Genomic DNA, 17009 nt, shown 5'->3' on the forward strand with positions numbered 1-17009 from the left:
CCAAACTTATTTGCAAGCAAAAACGTTTTATGAGATTTATAAGATCTGTACTTTTCCTTATATTTATATATATTTTAAACATTTCTAATTCTTTAATATTTATATGTAAAAAGAAAAATAAAGATAATATGTGGTTTTAGAATGTACTTTTTGTCCTTGTCCTTTTAAAAAATAAAGATTCCACAACAATAAAAAATAAATGAGACACGTTGGCGCAGGAATCCTGCTTTGAGTGAGTCATCTTGTTTTTAGACAACCTTTGGCCAGCCTCATCGCGAGCTCCTCCGCGCAGACTCCCTGCATCCTAACGGGAGCATCACTGCGCACCGACACGGAGACCGACGCAGCGAGCGGACGACACCTCCGTCAGCCGATGTATGAAGGCTTCCTTTCCCGGATCAGCGGCTTGTTTTCGGTGATTCTCTTCTCATCCGTCGCTCCTCTATGGATGTGAAGTAAAAGCGGGCGGTAGTCAGTCGGTGTCTTCTCATCTCTGCGCTCTTTCTCCCCGCTCGGTCAGGACCGCATCCTGCCCCGATCCACAAAATGGCGGATATCAGCGAGCTGGGACCCGCCTACGGTGAGATCCAGGCCCTTTTGGTCTTCGTATCTTTTCCATCTCACCCACATCCACCGTGTTTAAATGGCCTCACTGCGTTAGGCTGTGGGGTGTACTGGGGTCAAATGCTGTGCCATATTTAACGGATGCCTGCAGCAGGTGAATAAAGCGGCCGCACAGCCCATCACATCCAGTCTTTCCTTTCATGCTTCAGGGGTGGAGCGGGTCATCTTCCCGTGACTGGCACCACTGCCAGGCCGGTCAAATGAGCTCACACGGTGATTTTGTGACCGCAGCCATGTTTGAGTGGACGGTGTTGGGGAAAGATGACCGTCCTCTAAGTCATCATTTCACTGCCACGGAAAAGTGCGTGGGGTTTAAACGAGGCCTCGCGCGTGCCTCTGCATCATCGGTGACAAATTAAAAATAACAGCAGCCCGCGCGGGGGAGAAAAACAGGGCGTTCTCGCGGCGCTCCCACGCACGGTCTGCCTCGCTCTCGTGCGTGAGCGCGCGCCCGTCGGGGTGTGTATGGGTGACGTCATGTCTGTGCTCTCCGAGTGAAAAAACCTTTTAAATCAGTTTAATCGTCGCGTGGGAGCTGATCAGCGAAAGGAAAATAAAGTAAACGACGATTACGTCATCGATGAAGCGCCTTTTAATACAAATGAGCTGAAGATCCAGACTTACACCACATCTTATATATACTGGCTGATAAATGCAGTTAATCGATTGGCTGATTGTGGTGCGATCATAAAACTGGATGATGGTGTTTCTGTGGAAAATTATAATTGCTCCTAGTTTTCTGACATTTTTAGATAAAAATCTATATTGAAGGTTTCTGTTGTTTGCTGGTTTAAAGGACCCAGTAAAGAGCTCTGTCTGTGGTGAGCCTGAACATCCACCCAGAAGACACTCAGCCACTTTATTAGGCACAGCTTGCTAGCACTGGGTTGGGCTCCCTTTTACCTTCACAGCTACTCTAAGTCGTCATGCCACACATTCAACATTTGGTCTATGATCACATGACATCATCACACAGCTGCTGCAGATTTGCCGGCAGTGTCCACGATGAGAATCTCCAGCTTCACCACATCCCAGAGGTGCTCGACTGGACTGAGATCTGAGCCCAGTGGAGTCACCATCATGTTAAAGAAACCAGTTTGAGGTGATCTGCAGTTTGTGACGTGGTCTGTTACGCTGCCGGAAGCAGCCATCGGCAGATGGGCCACTGTGGTAGTATTAAGGAGATGCACAAGATCAGCTAACAGTGCTCAGTTAGCTTTGGGGTTTTAACGATCTTTTTCGTTAAGGAGCCCAAAGTGTGCAACCAAACCACACCTTTACCTCACCAGGCTGAACCACTGAGTCGGCTTCCTGTTCTTGACGGGAGCGGTGCCTGGTGGACTCTTCCACATTCAGCAAAGAGTCTTGACTGCATCCCTCAGTGCACTGAGTCGCTCCTGCGTGTTTGGCTGAGGACATATTTGCATATTTGCAATTCCAAGCAGTTGAATGGGTGTGCCTAATAAAGTGGCTCGTATAGTATGTGACAGGAAGTTCTGTCCTAAAGATCTGGTTTCACCGACAGAAGCTGCAAATAAGCAGAACAAGGGAGCTTTAAAATGACAGGTTAAGACTTCTGAATCAATCCACTGTATTATTCAGGAGCTCGTTGATCCACATACTGATCAGCTGAGGTTATGGATCAGCTCAGGACGGTGCTGATTGGAAAAGAGCTTTTGGTGTGAAGAAATTGTGGCTTCCAATGATTATGTGAACAAATCATTGAGCGTAAAGACAATCAATCACCTTCTGCATTCGTTTTAGCTGCAAAGCTACAAAGCTGTGCGCTTGAATGGTTTGTTCTGCTTCCCTGCAGAGCGAGAGTTCATGTTGAACCCCAGTTTAGTTGAGCTCCGATGACTCAGAGAACCTTTAGTCAGCAAATTTAATCCAGATTAATCAAACCAACAGGCGTCACTGGGCCCACTGAAGGGCTGTGCAGAGTGCAGAGTTAGCATCCATACATTCTGGACTTTACTGCATTTTTTCATAATGTCTGAATCCCACTGACGAGTTTGATATTAGACATTAAATTCTCTTCATTGTCAGTTTAAATTGGGGGGGGGGGGGGGGGGTTCAGTAAAATTATTATATAGTTACACCTCCAACCTTAAAATAAAGATGTTGTTCCCCACAAACTAGAACAAGCTCGACGCACCTCACATACCAGACATAGAAGCTGTGTGCAGGGAGCCTGAGGACGGCTGTGCAGACAGCTGTCTGTAGCTGTCAGCAGGGGGTCTCAGCGCTGCACAGCTCAGGTGCCCGTTAGTTGTTAATTAACTGGAGCTCTCTTTCTCTTTCCCCGTGGCTCCCACTTCCTGCAGGTCACCTGAGGCGCCGCTCTGTGTCCATCTGGGCCAAAAAACTCCCACTGTGTTATTTATTATCTGTATTGTTCAAGTGTACAGACACATCTTTAATATTCAGTAAGTTCGTTGCATTTACTTAAGTGAATCGATATGTTAAATAATCACAATTAAACCTGAAAAATTGTGATTATGTTTCTTTCCACAATCAGACAAACGAATACGTCTCATGCAGCACGGACTTCCTGTCGTATCCTCCAGTCATTAAATATCTGGATGTGAGCAATTACAGTTATTGGACACTTTTTCCTGTAATCGAGTGTAATCAGTCAGAGACAAAGGTCAGAACAGACACAGGTTACAGATGAACTGGTTACTCCGTGAGAAATCACATTAAGTGATGATTTAAACTGCTGAGAATAAACCGAGCAGATCAGAGACTGTGAGCTTCTCCTCAGTGTGTGTGTGTGTGTGTGTGTGTGTGTGTGTGTGTGTGTGAGCAGGAGCGTGTATTCATATCTTTGTGGGGACCAAAAATTGGAAGTTTTAGGGGACCAACAGCCCTTATAGGGACCGAAAATCGTGGTCCCCACAAGTTTGAAGGCATTGTTGAGACTCAAAATGTGGTTTTAGTGTCAGGGTTGCAGAGGGGTTATGGTTAAGTTTAGGGTAAGTGGCTCAGGAAAGCATTATGTCAATTAGATGTCCCCACAAGATATGAATGCCCAACATGTGTGTGTGTGTGTCCCAGAGTTGCCAGGCAGCGAGCTCAGCTGCTTTCAGCTCTTTCCAAAACATGACATCATCTGATGGAGTCTGAATGAAAAGCGAGAACAAACAGGAAGGAGGATTTTCTGGACTTTGATTCTGCAGCTTTTACACTTTGAGCAGCGACTCTGTGTCCGTCACCTCAGCAGCAGAAACACGTCAGACCTGCATATGAGTCAAAACACTGACAGCAAAGAGGAAACAGGGAGGCTTCAAGTGTGTGACACAGTGTACCAGGCACAGACTGCGTGAAGCTGTAAACGCTGTAACCACAGCTAATCACACAGTTCACTTCATCAACACGAGCAGTTTATTGTTTTATTCATATTTTATTTAGCGTTGTTTCCTTTAATCTGACTGAAACACGCGCTGATGTGGTTCTGACGCAGCCGTTTCTGTCACCAGCAGCAGTGTCCCGCCTGCAGAAGAATCTGATTGGTTACTCATCACAATTTAAAGCCTATAGGAGCCAAACAAAGTAGGTCATTCATTCTGGAGCAGCTCTGCTGAGCTGTGATGGAGACACAATAGCAGATGTTGGTGAAGTTGCAGTAAATAGATTTTACTAATGAAGCTTCTTAGATTTGATGGAGTTCTTCACCTCAGTTCTGCTCTTGCTCTTGTGTGTTTTTTCACCTCTCTTTGGCTTTTGTTCTGCGGTTGTGTGTTTATTTCATTCAGCGAGGTTGCTTTTCATGTTTTGGCTGCTGTGGAAATGCCAAGGGCAGCCTCGCGCTACGGGGCTGCTTCAGGCTGTGTGGCAGTGTTTAGGAGTCTGGAGCCTTCCAATGAGAGGTGGATACACTCTGCTAACATTGCATCCTCCACCTGGGGTGGAGAGATTCTGGGACATGAGGACTTTCAGAGAACAGTGTGTAAAGTGGCAGAAACACGAGCTCCCTGCAGCTTTCCAAGAATCCCAGTGACTCAGTGGATCAATTGAAAAGGTTTTTCTCGCACTAGTTTTCTGGGATGGACATTTACTAACTGCGTCCTCTCTCTGTGGATGCTTTGCGTCCGGCCTGATCACCGACATATTGAAGCTACAGCTCGCTACGTTTTGCTTTAGCTGCTGGGTAGCACACTGAATTCTACCTCAGCATTCAGTGAATACCAAGTCAGTACATCAGTGCAGTTTCTCTGGGAAAGCTACTGTGTGTGTGTGTGTGTGTGTGTGTGTGTGTGTGTGTGTGTGTGTGTGTGTGTGTGTGTGTGTGTGTGTGTGTGCGCGCGCGCGCGCGTAGCATCAGTGTGCCCTTGTGTGACTCACAACAATACTCTTTTATACCCAGCAAACAAAGAGCTCCACAAACCCCGCCTCTCTGCTCTTCCTCCGCTCAGATGTTTCTAATGAGATCCTCGGAGAGTCGATGTGGTGACTTCACTCTGTGTTACTGTTTTTAAATATGCTGTCACCGACTGCGCTGCCCTAGCTGCTGTAGGATGCTACAGTCTGCGCTCTCTGGTGGTCCCAGTGCTCGAATATCTCCACCTCTTAGATTTGGATTATATGGAAGGGAAACACTGACGGTCTCTGTGAGGACTGCAGCGATTCACCAAATAACTAACTAGCTAACTACAGAAGTTAAAATAAAAGTGTGCGTCTGCAGACCAACTGTTAACGTAGCTTGACTTAGCTTCAAATCGGGCAGCTGAAGTCAGACGGCAGCTTTCTTACTTCCTGTCAGTGAACCTGAAGCGAGCAGGGGAGAGTCTAAAGGAGGGCACGGGGGGCACTACGCTGCAGATTATCATTTCTATAAAATCTAAGTAAATAAAGTAAAAACACAAATGGGTCAGTGCAACACTGAAGTATTATTAACATTAATTATTAACATCCACACCGTCTCAACATGTGTTTTACACACTGTTGCAGTCATCACATGCTCCTTTAAATCTCACACACACAAGGACTCACACATGAAGACAGTAAAGCTACATCATAGGGCTGGGCGATATATCGAGTTTTTTAAAAATATCGATATATTTTCATACGAGATATAAGATGTGACAATATCGTTTATATCGATATAGTCTATGTTACGTTATAATTATACTTGTGGAGCCGCAGGTTTGCCTCTCTTTCGTCCACTTTTGTCTCTACACAATGTTACTCGGCCTCGCCTCTCCTTCACTGAACACAACTCCGCCTCCCCCATAGCTTCACCTGCAGGCAATGACAAGATGAAAGCGGAAAATCTCCGTTAGCGAGTTACTGTGCGTGGGGCTGGACGGCGTCAACGTGTTAGCGAGCTAACCGCGCTAACGAGCTAACCGCGCTAACGACATGCAGCCAGGAGGTGCTGCACGGCCTAAAATCCTTTCATTTTCTCAAAAATCGACAGCGCGCCTTATGTATGAATTCTGGTTGTGCTTACTGACCGCGAACCGATTTTATGTGGTACACAGCGGTCAGCAATCTGTCAAATGTTTTAATATGACTTTGCTAAGCTACGGAGCTGCACGGCTTGATGGATTGTCGGAGGATTATGGCTACCGGGGAGGAGCCTCGCGGAGTGATACGTACTGTGTGTGTATAAGGACCACAAACGGCACCTGTTCAGAGACGTGGTGCAGCTGTGAAATCTGTCTCTTTGTTATTATGCTCAGCGTCTATTAGTTTACATTTTGACTGCACAATTGTGAGCTTTTTGTTATGCACAAAAACAACATTGTTTTCTTTTATTTATGGACCATGATTATTTAATAAATGCTGATAATTTATTTTTGAGTAATTTCTTCATGTACATCTACGCTGTATGTAAATAAAAGTGCCCGTGTGACATCTGGGACACAGTGTGACTAAGAACTCTCTTTTTGTTCTTAACTTATGGCTTTAAAAAAAAATCGAGATATATATCTTATATCGCCATCCAGCTAAAAAATATCGAGATATGAATTTTGGGTCATATCGCCCAGCCCTACTACATCATACACGAGGCAGTGATACGCCTCCCAAAATACAGAGTAAAGACTATTTTCTGTCTCATTTTATATTTAATTACTGTTTTTATTATTTAATTATTTTTGCACTTGAGAAAATAAACATAAACACACTACAAGCGTTACGCTGGCACGTTATGTAAACCACTCAAAGTACTGCGATTTCTAAAATGGAAAAAATTAACAGTTTATTTAAGATTTGTTTTGAATATTTACTGTTGCTGATTAATAAGACGACTACTTCGTATCCGATTACTCGATATTCAAAAGTCCTCTTGGCTCCGCCCACAAACAGATGTTAATTGGGCAAAGCGTTCGGTTATATTTGGTTACTCGGTTTAGTGTTTTTAATTATTTGTCCTCCTGATAACTGCAGTTTGTTCTCCCAGTGAGGGATTATTCTGAAAGTCCTGGACCCTGCTGTGCGGTGGATGGCAGACTTCAGGGTTACAAATGGCGTCACACTGGGATAAACTGCGTGTTTGTGTGTTGACTGAACAGCAGCCTGTTGTGTCTGACTCACTCCACTGTCGCTCTCTCTCTCGCAGCCATGTCTCCGGTGCTGGCGGGCTTCCTGGGGGCTGGTGTTTTGGTTTTGGTCGTGGTGGTTCTGGTGCTGCTCTGGTCCTTCTGTCAGCGCCGTTACCTCCGAATCTCTGGGCGCTACAAGCTGCACGGGGACCGTTACTATGACTCGGAGGATCCGCCCTACAAGTTTATCCACATGCTAAAGGGGATCAGCATTTACCCAGAATCCCTCAGCAGCAGCAAAAGGATCGTGCGCGGCATCCGGCGTGCCGACCGTTCCGACCGTGACGGAGAGCGAGGCTGCACCACAGCGGGCACCGCCGGGAGGGGGATGGTGCTTGTGGACGCTGAGAACAACATCCTGGATGTCCCCGGTCAGCTGCAGATGAGTCACCTGGTCCCTCCTGCCGGCGCAGACGCCGCCCACGGCCAGGGTCGGCTGGAGCGGGCTTTACCGGTCCGTGCTGACTACTGCTGCCTGGACAGCAGCTCAGCCAGCAGCAGCCAGACCAGCAGTAAGACGGCGTCCCCCTTTACCCCCGCCTCCTCAGAGCCCGAGCCCGAGCCCAGCCTGGGCTCCATCAGCCTCACCGTCGACTACAACTTCCCCAAGAAGGCTCTGGTAGTGACCATCGTCGGCGCCCGGGGCCTCCCCGCCATGGACGAGCAGGCGGGTAGTTCAGACCCCTACGTGAAGATGACCATCCTCCCCGAGAAGAAGCACCGCGTCAAGACCCGCGTCCTGAGGAAGACCCTGGACCCACTGTTTGATGAGACCTTCACTTTCTACGGCGTGGCCTACAGCTCGCTGCCTGAGCTCACCCTGCACTTCCTGGTCCTCAGCTTTGACCGCTTTGCCCGCGATGATGTCATCGGGGAGGCAGTGGTGCCGCTGAAGGGCGTGGACCCGAGCACGGGCCGAGTCCACCTGAGCCAGCAGATCACCAAGAGGAACATGCAGGTGAGCGAGGCTTTGCTGCAGCTGTAATAAAACTAATGGTAGTTGTATTTGAAACAGTCGTGGAACAGACTTCTAGTCTGATCCCAGATTAGGGCTGCCACGATTAGTCGACTAGTCACGATTACGTCGACTATCAAAATCGTCGACGACTGATTTAATAGTCGACGCGTCGTTTGAAGCTTTGTAAGATCACAAAAGCAGGAATAAGTAGCAGGATTTAAGAGTGTAATAACGGACTGAAACAGAAGATGGCAGCACTGCATGTACAAGGATGCCAGCTGCCGTTAAACTCCGACGAAGAAGAAGCAGCTGTGTCCCAGAATTCATAGCGCAGCCCAGCTTAGTTTCCAACAATGGCGGCAGCTAGTTAGTTTTAATATTACTCTTATTATTCTTTCTGGGTCACAAAATAAACGTTTAACATGTTTTCAGGCGAGAATGTAGCTGTGTAAACCTCAAATATCTGCTCAGTTTATCAGGACACCACATATTTTCAAAAGCGCTCCGACGTTTTCGGAGACGTCTGTTACCCACTAGCTCGATAGCTAGCCGGGGGCTAGGTCACTAGCGCCGTGAGAACACCGGACTCCCGGCAAATCGTTTTCAAACCCACCGCCCTACTCAGGTTAAACATGATATATGAGTCACTTAGATAACTTAAAAATGTTATTGTTTGGCTTTTTTCAGTATTTTATTTGTTCCTGAGTAAATCGGCTGAGTTTATTAAACTCCACCGAAACAATCTGCACATTTCATTAAAATGTAATAAACTATCATCTTGTCTTTATTTTTAGTTAGCACAGACCTTAAACACTTAAAGCTGTAAGCTAATGATAGTTATATAAGAGCAGATGCTGCTGGTGCAATAAGCTGTACGCTGTATGTCCAATGGATGATGATCTGATTAGTCGACTAATCGCAAAAATAATCGGTGACTAGTCGACTATCAAAATAATCGTTTGTGGCAGCCCTATCCCAGATCAGCACTGAAACAGTGCCCTCATATAAATATGTTTCTGATGTAATCTCCAAAAGTTGAGTCTGTTCATCTGGATGTTTTCAGAGAAACGTTTCGTCACTCATCCAGGTGACGTCTTCAGTCTCAGCTGACTGAGACTGAAGACGTCACCTGGATGAGTGACGAAACGTTTCTCCCACTGAAAACGCTACGTGTGTGTGAATGTGTGTGTGAATGTGTGTGTGAATGTGTGTGTGACTGGATGTGTAGAGCGCTTTGGGGTCCTTAGGCACTAGTAAAGCGCTATACAAATACAGGCCATTTACTTTCCTGGATGATGGAGATGCATCAAGACGTTTCTGATGTACTGTATTTGTATACAGCTGAAGTCACAGTTAGTGACTCTCATATGCAGCAGGAAGCAGCAACATAATAGTGACGTGATGTCCAGCCCATTTTTCTTAACCAATAAAGTTCTCAGTTTCTAATAAATATAAAATCATGTTCACAGTTGGGTCTGTTTTTGGTTGTTTCCATCCTAAATGACAGAGTTAGAAGTCACATGAGGCTAAAGCTTCCTGTTAGTGTTTGCACTCATGATTGACAGCAGTGGTCCTGGCACTTTACATACGTGACTAACTGACCCTGTTGTCTGCTCTCTGCGTTACCATGGCAGCCAGCTGCTCAGTCTGTGTCAGTGACAGCCTCGCTGTTGTTCCGTCTCTTATCAGTTTAATGTTGGATCGTCAAACATGCGAGCAGTGGACGAGAGAAAACACCGTAAACAAGAAACAGTCACCCGGATACAACGCTAACTTTGTTCCCTCTGTTGTGTGTTTTAGTGCGAGAGTCGTGGAGAGCTGCTGGCGTCTCTGTCCTACCAGCCGGTGTCTCATCGCCTCAGCGTGGTCGTCCTGAAGGCTCGACACCTCCCCAAGATGGACATCACCGGCCTGTCAGCCAGTGAGTAGAAAGCAGGACAGAGAGCAGGAAGACGCTCAGCGTTCAGTCTGACTTGCTTAGAAGATATTTTTCTGTTTTTTGAGGCACAGTCAATGTTGTGGTTGGAACATGCAGCATGGAGCGAGTCGGCCTAAAGCACCTGAATTGATTGATTTATTCATAAACTATCCACGCATATCCAAACACCCCCTGATAAACAACATGCTATAGAGCTGCTGTGCAATTGTTGTTTGTTCTTATATTGATGTAAGAGGATATTTGTCAAACATCGAAGCTTGATCTTAGACCGTTCTCCTTCTGTCCTCAGACCCCTATGTGAAGGTGAACGTCTTCTATGGCCGTAAGCGCATCGCCAAGAAGAAGACCCACGTGAAGAAGTGCACGCTAAACCCGGTCTTCAATGAGTCCTTCATCTACGACATCCCGCCCGAGCTTCTGCCCGAGATCTCTGTGGAGTTCCTGGTGGTCGACTTCGACCGGACCACCAAGAACGAGGTCCTGGGTCGCCTCCTGCTCGGCCTCCACAGCCCCTCCCCCTCTGGAGCCTCCCACTGGAGGGACGTGTGCGAAAACCCCCGCCGGCAGATCTCCAAATGGCACAACCTGAGCGAGTACTGAGGGAGGAGCACCGCCCAAAACCAGCCGACACCACCCACTGGCTGGGACTCCACCAGTGAAGCCACTGGGAAATAAAGACTCAGTGTACAGCACATACACACACACAGACACACACATACATAAAACAACACAGTCACACTGTTGTGATCATAGGTAAACTCTCTCCCTCTATTATCTCTCTACCACAACTACATCTGCAAGTATAAGAAGAATCCTGCAGCTCTTTACAGCCAGTAAACAAACCATGACGTCCATCTCTAAGACTGTTCTCGTGTCTCCTCTGGCTGTCGATGTGTGTCGACGGGGGAAGGAATGCTCAAATATGATTAAAAGAAATGTGAGAAAAAAGAAAAAGTTCCCCCTCTTGCTGTTGTTGCCATGCAGTTCATTGCATGTCCGTCTGAAAAGAAAAAAAAATCACTCCAAATGAAGAGTTGAGATCTGTGACATCACCACGGCAGGAAGAAATTTCAGCTCTGATAGAAAATATGATGAAAATACTGCATATAAACTGAAACGCTGAATATATCCAAGTAACGATTGCTCCTCTGGAGGACCAAACACTGCTGCAAAGAGTCGCTGCGACGCTCAGTCAACGTTCCATTTGCAGGATAGTTGCTGTTGTCAGACAGCAGCGTGCTTCTGCCTGCAGATCATTTTCACCCACCGCTCCTGCAGCAGATCGTACGACCGCACCCGACCCCGGAGGAAGTGCACTCGGCCTCGTTTCAACGGGGATTCAGGACCGTCAGAACCTCCTGACTGACCCTAGATCGTGTGAAATCAGCTCCTGCTCTTGAAGACTGAAAGATTATGTAAAATACTTGTTTGTAACATGAATGCATTCCTCTAATTTAGGCTGCGAGTGACGCAGAGGGCGGCTGTGGTGCCTGATGATGTTTCAGCTGTTCTATCTTCAGAACTAAAACTAAAAGATAAGCTAGTTTACCACAGGAGTGCTGTAGTTACGATGAGGATAACACTCGCTTTAAATGATGGGAGGTAAATAAGAACTTCAGGGCTTAAAACTGAAACCAATGTGGAAGTGCTAAAACCTGCAGCTCCTCTAAACACTGTTCAGGCAGCTGGGTGACAATTCAGAAAAGAAAACAACCAAAATAAAGTCTGAAAACCTGAAAGGATATTAAAAAGCAATGAAATCTGCAGCATACAGCAGTTAATGACTAGAATTCAGCTGACCGTCGAAAGTACAAAAAGTCTTTATAGTTCGACTACCTCTTTGATGCTAAAAGTAGCGTAACCAGAAACATCAGATGTAGCTTTTGTTGCTTACGACTCTTGCTGGAAAACGCTGAATATCCTGAAATGCAACAGTCCACATTCTACAGAAAAGCACTTTACTGTCATGTGACAAAAGTCCACCAAGTAATGTGTGTAAGGGCTGTTCAGTACACGCATTCAGAACTAATTAAGGCTTGTTTATAAAAGACTAATTCAGCGTTTTGACACAGTCACTGTTGATTTATCGAGGTCTTTAAAAGCTCTGATGGCAGGCGTCCACTCCAAAGGTCAGACTTCCATCTTGGACATAAAAGTTGGATGTAGGTACCGTGACATCAGCTTTTGGTCCCTGTGAAATCGAGGGAACTGAACACTCCTGCTTTTTAACTCTCATAAAAAATGACATCATGCTGCGTTCATAAAGACCTAAACTGTCAGGTGAAATGATAAATTCATCATGAAGGTGATAACAAGTAGGATTTCATTTCCTCAGTTCTTTCAGACTTCGGGCTTCTTATTCCAGCCCTCGCTGCCCCCTGCTGGTCATTAGAGGGAACTGCTTCCACATTGGGTTCACTTTTCAGACTCTGAACTTATGTTCATCTTCTGTATCCAGTCTTTATTTCTGCTGATTAGGCTCCACCTTCTCGTCTAAATATGGTCATCCTGGCACTAAACGCCGATGCTAAGGATGGGATGTGAAACATGCTCGGCGACCACGGCAGCGCTCCTCTGCTTCACTGCGCTGGTCTCATTTTGTACATTTCCCTCTCCTCCATCACACTGAGACTCTGATTTGCACTGCTTTGTAAAGCGTATCTCTCCCCCTGTGAATGTTCCCCTGCAGCCAGCTGGTGGCGCTGTTTTATATTACTTTGTTCCTACAAGCCCAGTGAATGTGTCTGAGGTGACGTTGGACTTTGGCTTCATGTTTTCTTACTGACGAGTTTGTTTGAGTGATGACACACTGTGAGTTTAGTCTCAAAAGCACATTTTAACCCCAGTTTAACTTTAACCTTGAATCTGCTCAACAGCTTGCTTACTAGTGCAGAGAGTAATAAAGTTTGTGTAAGTTTCACTTTGAATCATAGAGAGGTGAAGAAAACGCCACCTGAAGCCGGATCTCCATCGACGCCCTCGGATTCAAACTGTGACCTGCTGGCGGACGGACAGACAGACTGAGTGTACATTTGTACAGATGTGAAGATGTTTGCTGGTTTCCTTCCTGTCCGATGTTCTCAGAGCTTTAGTGTGTTTGAGCGCCCCCTGCTGTAGACCTGGATGCTAACCTCTGTGTTGGGTTTGTTAACACTCATTGGACGTACAAATAAAAACAAGTTATCCATGACGGCCGCGCCTGAACGCTCATTTCACTTTATTTACACTTGATCGTTTATTTTATGGGTCCAAGGTGGCGTGATATTAAGAATATTGTATATTGTCAACACAAACAATGGCAGATTTAATTGGCTCTATAAGGCATTATCACGCAGAGGTGGGACCAAGTCATTGTTTTGCAAGTCTCAAGTAAGTCTCAAGTCTTTATCCTCAAGTCAAGTCTCAAGTAATGTCAGGCAAGTCAGAGTCGAGTCTCAAGTCACTGGTGTAAAAGTCCGAGTCAAGTCACAAGTCTGAAACTTTGAATTTCGAGTCCTTTCGAGTCTTTAAAAAAAAAAAAAAGAAAAAAGTATGTTGCAGTTATGCTAAATGTAAATATTAGACCATGTAATTTTTAAATCTGTGTTTTTCTCAACACATGACAAAATAGTGAACTTAGAAAATATACACAAATTGTGAAATTGCACCTCTTTAAAATGCAGCTCAATTAAACCTAGCTCCAAGAATAATTTTCACCGACAGTTCTGAGATAAGCTGCATGTTATTCTTGGATGCGGTTGTAGGACCGGCTTTAAAATCGCATGACAAAAATATCATACACATTTAAAAAAACTGCATCACCAACGTAGCCTGGAAAACATTTGCTAGTTAGATGAAGTCATGATCTCATCGTAGCAAGAGAGAAGCACCGCCTACGTTCTTTATGCAACTTCTTGAAAGTTGGAAGCTGCTCCATCTGTCTGTGATTCTCTTCTTGCATGTTTTGCATATTGCATTTCGGTTTTTTGTTGACTACTTCATAGTTTATGTACCTGAAAAAAATATCTCCTTGCAGCATTTTTGAGCGTTTTTTTTTTCTTTTTTAAAAAAAATCTGGTTAATTTGATTGGCTGTGCTACAGCTCACGCACACATACGTACGGAGTGTGGTTTGAATAAATGAATCAATTGAATTAATGGTGCACACTTTCTATATAATATAATATGCGTGTTAAATTTTATATTTGGGGTGAAATATCAAGTCCCAGGTCATTGGTGTAAAAGTCCAAGTCAAGTCACAGTCTTAGAACATTTTTTCAAGTCAAGTCTAAAGTCATAAAATTAACGACTCGAGTCTGACTGGAGTCCAAGTCATGTGACTCGAGTCCACACCTCTGTTATCACGTCAACCTGCAGATCATTCTAGCATATCTAAATCTTTACGTGGTACTTTCTATATGCTGGCAGTACACACCTCACTTGTAAGGGTCATAGTTTCTACGTTACAGGGTTTTTTGTCAGTCTTTGACGTGTCGACCTCATTGGATGGAAGCCAGATTTAATTGGATTGTCACAATGACATCACTCTATGCCTCTAATAAGTTTAAATACGTTTTTTCACTGTGAATGACGCAGTTTTGATATTAGTAGTGTGTAAGCCATTTTAACCATTAACTTTATTTGAAGGAGTTTTATTAAAGTGAGGAGCTGTATCAGTAAGTGTGCACCGGACGTTTTAATAAGAGAAAAATGCAGCATGTCACCAGATTTTCACATCATTTAAAGATTAAGAAGATGTCTTTCTTAGAAATCACCAGAGCCAGTGTCATCTGACCTTTGATGATCCCTGTCACATGAACGTTTCTCAGAAACTCTGACACTGGTTCCTTCATCCCGCCTCTCTCTGAGCATACTCTGACTACATTTACCCAAGAAGACACTGACGTGGTCCACGGAGAGCGAAACGCCTGTAATGACACAGATATAAACGATTAACCTGCTAACAAAAAAAAAAGTGAAAACCTTTTACATAATATTCTTTCAGTGGTTTTGTAGAGTCTCCGGCAGGCTGCTGCTGATGTTTGCTGATCGTGTTGAAGCATGACCTCATTACTTTCACATTTTACATTAACAGTGAGCCAGTGTTTTCTTGTTTTTATGTTTTCAGACTTGTATCTTATTTGAAGTTCCTGAATTGAGTCATGCAGCTACAACAATTTGTAGGGTAGATTACAAAATGTCACTGCTATGTATCAAGTGACAGAAATATCGGTTGTGTCACGTACGCCTCACAGTTACAGGAACACGGTCACGATCGATGCGTGAACACCAAACCTGAGCAAAACACTGGGAGACATTAGCCGATGAAGGCAGATTCAAAACACCAAGCTGGCCATGGTGAAACCACTCCAGGATTCATAACAAGCTTCGGTAACGAGCGGACCAACAAGCCTTAGTACTGATTTGATAATATCATTTTTTTTAAATCAGTCAAGAAGAAGCCAGTCAGTCACTCCTTACCTTGCAGCTTCTTGTTTCAAAGTGGCCACACCCCCACCTGTAAGCCTGATCAGTTACAGCTTCCTGTTTCAAAGTGGCCACACCCCCACCTGTAAGCCTGATCAGTTACAGCTTCCTGTTTCAAAGTGGCCACACCCCCACCTGTAAGCCCGCTCCTGTGTCTCGTTCCCTCATTACTTCCTTGTGTATTTCAGCCTTGTGTTTTCCTCTGTCCGTTGTTGCCTCTCAGGGCTGTGTGTTATCGCCTTATTGTTCATTTTGAGTTCTGCGGTTCCACTTGAAAGTTTTGTGTTTTCCCTGTTTGTAATTTTAGAGTTTTTGCCACAGCCAATAAAGCGGCCTCTTACTGTTCAAGCTTTTGTTTGAGTCCTCATCCTGCCTGCAACACAGCTAACCTGGACAGTATCGGATCGATACTAGCCTGATCAGATCAATACTTCTCTCCTCTGCGTTCAGCTCATGGCTCCAGTACATCAGAACGCAGACGTGGCTGTGCAAACGCCGCTCTGCCCGTCCTCCACTAACATTTTGCATTTTAGATGTTTTAAAAAAGGCCTTAGTTTTAGAGGAAGTCTAAACATAGACCACACACCAGAGGGTGCTGCAGAAAGAGTTTAATGTCTTTAACTTTACGTCTGTTTGAAAGGCTTCGATCAGTTGTTGGTTTATAGTTTCGTCAGCTTATTATTACCTTTATTCTGGATATTTCTGCTGATATTTTCCGGTGGAGCGTTGTGACTATCAGCTGGATTTACAGTATTTATATTTTGTGTTGCGTTTCCCTCGGCTCTCAGTTTCCTGTACTTTCCCCCTGAATGACCCTTTTGATTCAGAGGTAATTGATTAGTCAGAGACATGTACAGCAGGGCAATCATTCAATTTCCCCATTAAAGTGTAAAACCTCAGTGACATCACACCACGCTCCAGCCAATCTGGTCGCTGTTTATTAACCTCAAATCCCAGGAGCACTCTTTATCTACAGATTATAAAGTCAGAGTGTCTTCATGATTTTTGTCATCGTGACTCGGCTCAGCTGCTTCATCAACAGTCCTCTAATGGGGTAAGACTCTCCTGTGTGTCTGTGTTAGAGTTAAAACAGAAACTCTGTTACTGGCGCCTTGTAAAACCTGATGCTTGCAGGCACCAGAAGCTCTTCCTAAGTTTGGGACGATCAGCTCAGGACTCTGTGTGAAGTTTCCTTTCTCATCTGTGGGAAACAGCAGCTTTAAATGCTGTTTTTTATGTGTTGGCTTTGAATTCTCCATTTATTACCTGTTCTGTTCTCATACACAGCAAAATCTCCAGTGTTAAATTAACACTGGAGAGTGTCTATATGGGTCCAGTCCTCTGAGTGTTCAATACAACACTGTTGAGTGTTAAATTTACACTTTTGACAGTGTTATATGTTTAATAGTGACCCAGTCAGTTTTGAAGATTAACAAAGACTAACACTGAGCAGTGCTGATCTTCTAACACTG

The 17009-nt window shown here is 44.9% G+C and overlaps 2 protein-coding genes across 2 annotated transcripts in view; both read left to right on the forward strand.

Annotated features, from left to right (window-relative positions):
* Window positions 1-275: 275 nt before the first annotated feature.
* LOC143421167 (synaptotagmin-11-like) lies at window positions 276-13262 on the forward strand. Its single transcript, XM_076890322.1, has 4 exons — window positions 276-580; window positions 7193-8133; window positions 9934-10054; window positions 10362-13262. The coding sequence occupies exons 1-4, from the start codon at window positions 547-549 to the stop codon at window positions 10670-10672; spliced, it is 1407 nt and encodes a 468-aa protein (XP_076746437.1). The 5' UTR covers window positions 276-546; the 3' UTR covers window positions 10673-13262.
* A 3264-nt stretch (window positions 13263-16526) lies between these two features.
* The window catches only part of LOC143420980 (perilipin-3-like), a 15840-nt gene continuing 15357 nt past the window's right edge, over window positions 16527-17009 (forward strand). Inside the window, exon 1 of the mRNA XM_076889620.1 lies at window positions 16527-16591. Within this exon, the coding sequence (XP_076745735.1) occupies window positions 16536-16591 (56 nt within the window). The 5' untranslated portion in view covers window positions 16527-16535. The remainder of the gene's footprint in view (window positions 16592-17009) is intronic.

Source organism: Maylandia zebra, linkage group LG11 (genome assembly GCF_041146795.1).
Source record: "Maylandia zebra isolate NMK-2024a linkage group LG11, Mzebra_GT3a, whole genome shotgun sequence".
Taxonomy (NCBI): Eukaryota; Metazoa; Chordata; class Actinopteri; order Cichliformes; family Cichlidae; genus Maylandia; species Maylandia zebra.